The sequence below is a fragment of the Heterodontus francisci genome, chromosome 9 (assembly GCF_036365525.1).
Source record: "Heterodontus francisci isolate sHetFra1 chromosome 9, sHetFra1.hap1, whole genome shotgun sequence".
Taxonomy (NCBI): domain Eukaryota; kingdom Metazoa; phylum Chordata; class Chondrichthyes; order Heterodontiformes; family Heterodontidae; genus Heterodontus; species Heterodontus francisci.
The window spans coordinates 10,703,960-10,713,687 of NC_090379.1; the positions used below are offsets into that span (position 1 = coordinate 10,703,960).

The 9,728-nt window shown below is 42.3% G+C and overlaps 1 protein-coding gene across 3 annotated transcripts in view; it reads left to right on the forward strand.

Annotated features, from left to right (window-relative positions):
* smek1 (SMEK homolog 1, suppressor of mek1 (Dictyostelium)) overlaps positions 1 to 9,456 on the forward strand; it is a 135,955-nt gene extending 126,499 nt beyond the window's left edge. The window contains exons 13-15 of one of the 3 annotated variants that reach the window (XM_068038541.1): positions 3,054 to 3,244; positions 4,571 to 4,797; positions 8,510 to 9,456. In XM_068038541.1, the coding sequence (XP_067894642.1) occupies positions 3,054 to 3,244; positions 4,571 to 4,797; positions 8,510 to 8,641 (550 nt within the window). In that variant the 3' untranslated portion in view covers positions 8,642 to 9,456. Of the gene's footprint in view, positions 1 to 3,053; positions 3,267 to 4,570; positions 4,798 to 8,509 lie in introns of those variants that run through there. The other 2 variants (XM_068038540.1, XM_068038542.1) reach the window with 2 other exon arrangements.
* The last annotated feature ends 272 nt before the right edge of the window (positions 9,457 to 9,728 follow it).

The window sequence follows — 9,728 nt, forward strand, 5'->3', positions numbered from 1 at the left end:
AATTTCCTCACACTTTTTAGCGCCTAGGTTACTGTCTATTTCTGGTATGGAACTTGTGTCTTCTACTGTGAAGGCAGACACAAAATATTTGTTCAATGCTTCTGCTATTTCCTCATACCCCACAATAATTTCTCCAGTCTCTGCTTCTAAGGGACCAATGTTTACTTTAGTTACTCTCTTCCTTTTGATCTATCTATAAGAGCTCTTAGAATCAGTTTTTATATTCCTGGCTAGTTTACTCTCTCTTCCTTTTTTATCAACTTTCCGGTGGCCCTTTGCTGGTTCCTAAAACACTCCCCACCCTCAGACTTGCTACCCTTTTTTGCAACATTGTAAGCCTCTTCTTTTAATCTAATACTATCCTTAACTTCCTGAGTGAGCCACGGGTGGGTCTGTCTTGATGAGTTTTTGTTTTTCAAAGGGATGTATTTTTGTTGAACATTTTTAATTGTTTCTTTTAAATGTTTCCCACTGTTCATTTACTGCCATATCTTTTAGTCTATTTACCCAATTTACTGTCGCCAGTTCCTCTTTCATGTCTTGGCTTTGTTTAAGTTTAAGATTCTTGTTTGTGATTGGAGCTTGTCACTTTCAAACTTAATATGGAATTCAATGGTATCATGATCACTGTTTCCAGTGGATCTTTTACTATGAGATTGCTAATTAACCCTGCTTCATTACACATAACTAGATCGAAGATCGCTTTATCCCTAGTTGGCTCCACAATGTATTGCTCCAAGAAACTTCCGAAAACATTCTACAAACTCATCATCTAGACCACTCCTGACAATTTCATTATCCAAGTCTATATGAAGATTAAAGTCCCCCACAATTATTACTTTGCCTTTGTTATAAGCTCCACTAATTTCTTGTTTAATGCTCTGTCCAACGGTATAACTGCTGTTAGGGGGCCTATAAACTACTCCCACCAGTGTTTTCTGATTCTTGCTATTCCTTATTTCCACCCATACTGATTTTACTTCATGATCTTCCAATGCCAGATCCTTTCTCACTAATGCCCTTATGTCATCCTTTAACATAAGTGCTACCCCTCCTCCTTTGCTATTCTGTCTGTCTTTCCAAACTATTGTGTACCCTGAAGTATTTCTCAACCTTGATCACTATGTAACCATGTCTGTGTAATGGCGATTAGATTTAAATCATGTAGCTCTATTTGTGCTATTATTTCATCTGTCTTATAGCAGATGCTTCGCGCATTCAGATAAAGAAACTTCAATTTCATTTTTTTGCTTCTGCTTCCTTCAATGACCTTGTTTGCTGTTGTACAATTTGTGTTAAACTCTCTGTCCTTTCCTGTCCCATTCCGCTCGTCTTTACCCACAACACTATACTGTTCCTATGCCTTGGCCTTTCTCTTTGGATTTTTAAACCTCACCTCTCCCAAAGCCTACCCACCCCCCCACCGCCCACTCTGTTAGTTCACAACCTCTAATCTTATCTGCTGGCTCACTTTTGAGTTTGTACGCACTGTCCTGTCCTGTTCAACCTGATTATCATTATCCTTATTGCTATTTTGCTCTCTTGCCTTCTCTCTCTTTAAATTATCACATTTTCCCTCACTTGATCCCTCACCCCTACTGTGTAGTTTAAAGCCCTCTCTACTGCCCTAATTACACAGCTTGCCAGAATACTGGTCCCAGCAAGTTCAGGTGTGGACTGTCCCAACAGTACAACACCCACTGTCCCCAGTATTGGTGCCAGTGCCTCATGAATCGAAACGTCTTTCTCCCACACCAATCTTTGATTTAACTGTCTAATCTTATTTACCTACACCAATTTGCTTGTGGCTCAGGTAATAACCCAGAGATTACTACCATTTTGAGATGCTGCCTTTTAATTTAATTTAACCCCTGGCTGCTCATACTCCCTATGCAGCACCTAGTCCTATCTGAGCCATTGGTACCCACGTGGACCACAACAACTGGATCCTCCCCCTCCCACTGCAAGTTCCTCTCTAGCCCTGAGCAGATGTCCCGAACCTTGGCACCAGGCAGGCAACAAAGCCTTCTGGTCTCTCGCTCTTGGCTGTAGAGAACGGCGTCTATCCCCCTGACTATACTGTCCCCTACTGCCACTGCATTCCTGTTTACTCCCCCCACTTGAATGGCTTCCTGTACCACGGTGCCATGGTCAGTTTGCTCATCCACCCTGCAGCCTTCGCTGTCATCCATACAAGCTGAAAGAACCTCAAACCTGTTGGACAATTGCAAGGGCTGAGGCGCCTTCACTTCTGCATTCCCCTTACCTGCCTCACTCGCAGTTACATCTTGTCTCACTCCTGCCAGACAGTTTTTTATGGACCACAGACAATACCCTGCTCTAACTTACTTTGAAGCCTGAAGCATCGTGCTTATCCATGTATAACTGCTCTCTGCATTTGTGGTTTCTTAGAGTGCCATTGGTGTGCACCATGTATTTGTGTGCACTTATCTGTAATTGGTAGGTAGACTTACGATAAATACAATGCATGTCTGAGATGATATTCTCCATCCCTCTCCACTCTTTTTCTCACCCTCGACTGCCTCCCCATCCTCCTCCCTCCATCCCTCTCCTCTCGCTCGCACGTTCTTTCTCACTTTCTCACACTCTCTCTTTTCCCCCCTTTCCCTCACCCTGTCTCTCTCAAACTCTTCTCTCTCCCTTTCTCTCTCTCTGGTGATGGCAGGCTGCATTTATAGTGATTTGATACACAACTGAATGTCTTGCTAGATCACCTCATCAACTGCTAGAGCAGTTGAGAGTCCATCACGTGGATCTGGAGCCACATGTAAAGTAGACCGAGTAAGAACAGCGGGTTTCCTTCCCTATGGAACATTAGCAAAACAGTTGAATTTTTACAATAATCCGACAGTTTCATTGTCACTTAATATACCAGTTTTTTATTTCCAGACTTTTTCCCCAGCTGAATTCAAATTCTCATCGCTATGGTGACATTTGAACTCCAGTTCTGTGGATTACTACTCCAGTGATTTAATCACTACTATTCCCACTATGAAAGCATTCTAATGCTTTATTTTATCTCTGGAATACAGTATGCGCTCCATCTTGCGGAACAACAGGTACCGACGAGATGCCCGCACCCTGGAGGAAGAGGAGGAGATGTGGTTCAACACAGATGAGGAGGAAATGGAAGATGGAGAGACAGTGCTACTACCAACTGACAAGTCAAAAAATGACGACGAAATCATGGACCATTTTGGCAAATTTATGGAGAGGAAAAAATGTATGGAATCTGCCAAATAAGTGTAAATTCTTTTTTATTACTCGACTGCAGGAATATCAAAAGACAAGTAGCTATCGGTTTGAGCAGTACGCTCTACGTACAGAAAGTTTCCCGGATGCCAGTTCTCTCATGATGGTGGATATCCTGTTACGACGTATGGCAGGCAGGAGTGAATTTTGGCACTGAGTGAAAAATCTGCTTGGAAAACTATATGACGAAGCAGCTTCACAATTGCCTGTGATGCACTGCAGGGGGCAAGGGGTGTTAGAGTTGTCTTCTGCATCCCTGGGCTAGGGAGGTAGGGATGGAAATAAGTCCAAATTCCCACTCTGACCATTATCCAATGAGTATTGCTGAGAAGTGTGCCTATGTGGATGCTAAATGACAGGATTGGTCTTGACAGTGATGCCCCATCCCACAGTGCAAGTAGGCTGTTGATGCTCACTCTCACATGAAGAATGGCCCTTGGATGATGGGGAGCCTCGTATTTCTGGCATCCATGAAACTGCACCTTAACAACAGTGAGCACCTGCAGCAGAGGAGGGAAAAACTGGAAAGGAGAGATCTGTATTCATACAGTGGGTCCAAAAGTACCATTCTAGATTGTGGAACAGCTAGTTATTTTGTCATTTTGTAAATGTAGAATTATGCATTATATGTCAAATTAAACATTTAATTAACTGAACCAAGTTCAGGTCCAGAACACAAACTTGATTCCCATACGAAGTATCATAGCCAATTGATTGAAAGGAATCTAATTGATGAACGGATTTCTGATTTTGCTTTGATTTAGATTCTGTTGCTTACCCACTTTATTCACTTTTTTACAATGATATAAATGTCAACACAACTAAAATCTGTTTGGTCCCTCGTGCCTGTGTTATCACTGTTGTTAGCTCCATAGCTGACTACTCCATAATCCCATTTCCCTGCTTTCTCCAGGATGTACAGAGCAGATCCCTATTACTTTTTTTTTTACATTCTGTTCTGATTTTCACTTCTATGTATTGTGTGACATTCACTTTATATAAAATAGAATAACATTCACTGCCTACATTATTTTTTAGCTTTTGTGTGAATTTAGTTAGTTTTGCAGGAACAATTTACTGGGGATACCAATGCCAGAGACAAGGTTAAATCTGCACTTTAATTTGAACATTTAATAATCTTACAACTCATTCATTCAATTCTCCTGTGAATTTAGTAATTGAACTTGTCGCACTTCTGTTTTGAAGATTTTTTTGTGTATTAAGATTAAACTGGTGATTCTGTAAGGCACCCTCTTAAATATTTTTTGATGTAAGTTGTGAACTTTCCCCTATTTAGTGAAGGACGGGGATGAGAAGGAGGTCCTGACGAAAAGCACTCTGACAACGAGGCAAAGCCCCAGCTTTAAGCTTTCCTTCTCCAGCACCAGCAGTGGAAGCAGCAAGTCCAGCCTCACCAGCCACTCAGCCTCCAGTAACTCAGCTGGGTCGCCAGGTTCCCCAGGATCTCCAGGGTCACCCGGAACAGCCAAAAGCACACCTCATATGGCAGCTATTACCACCAAGGTACTGTACTGGAGTTGAGTGATTCCCCAAAGCCTGGGACCATTTCAGGCATAATTGCTGCAGTCTGTTTCTTCCATCTGAATTGAAGTTGGGGTTAACTCCCTCATCAAAGTAACACTGTCTGTCCATTTGTTCACATTGTAATCAACTTACCTTTCATCCCTTTAGTGTGATTATATAACAAATCATCAACTTCAAAAATTATCATTGTTCAATCTCAACTCTTGTAATCCAGCTGTTTTCTACAAAGGTATGGCTAATATAGGAAAAAACAGGAGTGCTAGGTTCCCTCAGTGCTCAACCAGTTTAGTTGGGGAGTAGCCACTGTACAATCCTACAACCAAGTACATCATGGTAACTGGGGATAATATGCATTGTTAATTGGTGTCTCTTTTAAATTACATGCCAATATGAGATTAAAATAGTGCCAACCAAATATGTATACGCTGGGTTTCGAGACTAATCGGATGCTGCAATGACAGGACTTTAGGGGCTTTCTGATTGGCTGAATTATCTTGTGAGCTGAACAGTGATACAGTTTCTACCTTCCTTTTATCACATGCAGTAGTATTTGATGATTAACAGGGTTTTCAACTTGTGTGGTAAACATATAAATTTATTCAGCCTTTGTTTTTGTTTGACCTTCTCTTCCCTCCCGAAGGCATTTGCTCGCCCTGGGTGATGCTTCCACGGGACACCCTTATGAACCCAGCAAAATGATCATCCTCTGTACAAAGATTCTTAGTTGAGTATTGACAAGCTGTTTGACTGCTGAGCAATACTCTCGAGACCATTCCCACTATGCACTTTGCAACTGGGATCAATGGATAACAGTCAGGAACCGGAACTCTGGTTGATATTTCCACTTCATCGTGCAGAGCTGCTGATGCCAATAGTAGAATCTCTGCTGGCACCTCAGCTGAGATTGGCTAATCCAGCACAGGCAGGATAGGATTGCTATCTGTGATCTTTTGGTCTGCACAGCTCAGTTATCGGTGCAGTTATCAACTGCACCATTGGGGGAGCAGTGTTGTCAAATTAATTTAAAACTTCTAATTCCCACCTTAGAATTATGATATATCCTTTAATAATTGACTCATGACATTTGCCATCCTATACTAAGGCAGGTACTCCTAGGTCTTTAGTAACACTGCTTTGATCATTAGAAGACACAGTAGCAACTGGGTTGGTCTGGCCCCTTTTTCCTTCCCCTGTAATGACTCACTGTCAAACTTACACAGCCATTCGAATATACAAATTAGGAGTAGGAGTAGGCCATTTGGCCCCTTTGTGTCTGCTGTGCCATCTGATGCTATCAGGTGTAAATGTGTTTGGAAGGGGAGTACAATACTCTATTTTGACCATTGTAATCTACACAATTGTAATTGTACTGTTGACATCCTGTGAAATTTCTCATGGTGAGTCATAATTAATTTCAGTAAAATATTCAGGAGAAACCTCTTTACCCAGAGAGTGACTAGAACTGGCTATCACAAGAATTGGCAGAGGCATAGATGCGTTTAATGCTAGATAGTTGCACAAAGCAAAAAAGAATTAAAGGATGAGGGTTAGATGAAGAGGGGTGTGAGAGCCTAAATGCCAACATGGACCAGTTGGGCAGGATGGTATGTTTCTGTGCTATAAATTACAACATACGAATTAGGAGCAGAAGTAGGCCATTCAGCCCCTCTCGCCTGCTCAGCCATTCAGTAAGTTCATGGTTGATCTGTTTGTGTCACAAATTCCACAGGCCCATCTACCCCTGATAACCTTTGATTCCTTTGCCTAACAAGAATCTATCTATCTTCACCACCTTCTGAGGCAGAGAGTTCCAAAGTCACAAACTCTCAAGAGAAAAAAATTCTCCTCATCTCTGTCCTAAAAGGGGGACCCCTAATTTAAAACCATACCCCCTAGTTCTGGACTCACCCACAAGAGGAAACATCCTTTCCACATCCACCTTGTCAAGACCGTTCAGGATCTCATAAACTTCAATCAGGTCTCCCCTCAATCTTCAGAACTCCAGTGAAAACGAGCCAGTTTGTCCAATCTTTCCTCATAAGACAACCCACTCATTCCAGGTATCAATCTGGGGGCGGCACAGTGGCGCAATGGTTAGCACCGCAGCCTCACAACTCCAGTGACCCAGGTTCGGTTCTGGATACTGCCTGTGCGGAGTTTGCAAGTTCTCCCTGTGACCGCGTGGGTTTCCACCGGGTGCTCTGGTTTCCTCCCACAGCCAAAGACTTGCAGGTTGATAGGTAAATTGGCCATTGTAAATTGCCCCTAGTGTAGGTAGGTGGTAGGAGAATGGTGGGGATGTGGTAGGGAATATAGGATTAGTATAAATGGGTGGTTGATGGGCGGCACAGACTCGGTAGGCCGAAGGGCCTGTTTTAGTGCTGTATCTCTAAATAAAATTTTTTTTAAAATTACTTGCTGTATCTGCATACTAACCTTTTGTGACTCATGCACTAGAACAGCTAGATCCCTCTGCAACTCGGAATTTTGCAGTCGTTCTCCGTTTAAGTAATACTCTACTTTTTTATTCTTCCTGCCAAAGTGACCAACTTCACTTTCAACATTATAGAAACATAGAAAAATAGGAGCAGGAGTAGGCCATTTGGCCCTTCGAACCAGCTCCGCCATTCAATGCGATCATGGCTGATCATCCAAACTAAGTAACCTGTCCCGCTTTCTCCCCATATCCTTTGATCCCATTAGCCCTACATCTAACTCTTTCTTGAGTATATTTAATGATTTGGCCTCAACTGCTTTCCGTAGTAGAGAATTCCACAGGTTCACCACTCCCTAAGTGAAGAAATCTCTCCTCATCTCAGTCCTAAATGGCTTACCTCTTATCCTTGGACTGTGACCCCTGGTCCTGGACTGCCCCGCCATCGGGAACATCCTTCCTGCATCTAGTCTGTCCAGTCCTGTTAGAATTTTGTAGGTTTCTATGAGATTCCCTCTCATTCTTCTAAACTCTAGCGAATACAAGCCTAATCGACCCAATCTCTCTCCATATGTCAGCCCTGCCATCCCAGGAATCAGTCTGGTGAACCTTCGCTGCACTCCCTCCATAGCAAGAACATCCTTCCTCAGATAAAGAGACTAAAACAGTACACAATACTCCAGGTGTGGTCTCACCAAGGCCTTGTATAATTGCAGCAAGACATCCTTGCTCCTGTACTCGAATCCTCTCGCTATGAAGGCCAACATACCATTTGCTTTCTTAACTGCCTGCTGCACCTGTATGCTTACTTTCAGAGACTGGTACACAAGGACACCCAGGTCTCGCAGCACCTCTCCCTTTTCCAATCTGTTGCCGTTCAGATAATCTGCCTTTCTGTTTTTACCACCAAAGTGGATAACCTCACATTTACCCACATTATACTACATCTGCCAGATTTTTGCCCACTCGCTCAATCTATCTATTTCAGTCTGCAACCTCCTTAGGTCCTCTTCACAATTCTAGGTAATATGCAAGAATGTGGTAAAGATTGAGAGATGTAGTGGACACTGTAAAATTTTCTGGCTCCTAAGGCAGTCATGAAAGTTTTTAATTTTTTATTTGATTTAACTCCAATTTCCGCAACAATTCAGAATAATGTTAGCAATTTTGTTTGTTCTGCAAGTCAACATTTGAAATATGCTACACTCTATACTTTACATTGGAGATACCAGTTCAGTAACTCTATTTCTTGTGCAGGGAGGTCTAATCGGCCTTGTAGATTACCCAGATGATGATGAGGAGGAGGAGGAGGAGGAGGAAGAAGAGGAAGACAGCGATGAGAAAGAACAATCGACGCCTTTGACAAAGAAATCCAGGCTTGGATCCTAATGGTGATCCCCTTCGGCCATGCCCTGTGACACTTACTGACCTGCAAAAATCACCAGACTCAGAAAAGGGTGTCTGAACTGTTCTGTCTCACACAGATAAATGCACACGTGGAATTCTGCTGATCAAGTGCCAATCCAGCTAAGCAGGAAAAAACAAAACAAAAAATCAGAACAAAGGATTTGGAACTTGTTGACACTCAAGTGTATCCAGTCTTTCACCTCACTCTACCCCCTTTCTCAGGGAAGGAAGATATTAAACAGCAGCCAGTGAGGGCGGAGAGTTTTCTAGCGCTACGAAGTGTAGCATGACCGGCTCGTTTTGGTCCGGTCTGTAATGTGTGGGAAGGTCAGTTGGAGCCTGGGAGGACATGGTGTAGTCCAGCAGTAATTCCCCCCCTGGAGTGCCAGCAGTTTTTTCATTGTTCAAAGACCTGCCTCTCCATTGTATATTCAGGACATCGATGGTCACGATGAAAGAAAACATTTTAAAAGAACCTCTGTTGGGAGGGCTGAGAGTACACGATTTTTCTCTTTTTAACCTGTGCCCTTTAAAACTGCATAATTTTTTTGAGAAAAAACTCCCAACCCCTCTGACTAAAAAGTGAATGGAATTTCTAGATGTGATCATTTTTGTTTCATATCTTGCATTTTCTTCAATTTTTTTTCTTGAGTGTACACTTAGTTGTTTAAGTATATTTGGGACCATTAAAGAAATTCTTTGATGTAATGTATTTCCCCCTGTTGTACTGGAACCCTTCATTGTGTGTATTTGTGTGGGGATGGGGTTTTGTACTATAATAGAAATTAATTTAGTTGTGTATGAAAGATGTTTTGTTTTATTTTTTTAACAAGGCTGCTATATGATCATTTCAAACAGTGGTGTTTTGACACTATCGGGTGCGTCCCAAGTGTTTTTGTTTTTATGGATACAAAATTAACTTAGAGATAGAAAAGGTTTGTGATGAATGGCTGGCTGTTTATCGGACTGGAGGGAGGTATACAGTGGAGTTTATGTTCTTACTGTGCACACACTGAGACGACTGGTACAAACATAGTAGGTTCTTTTTCTGTCCTCACCCTGGAGCATG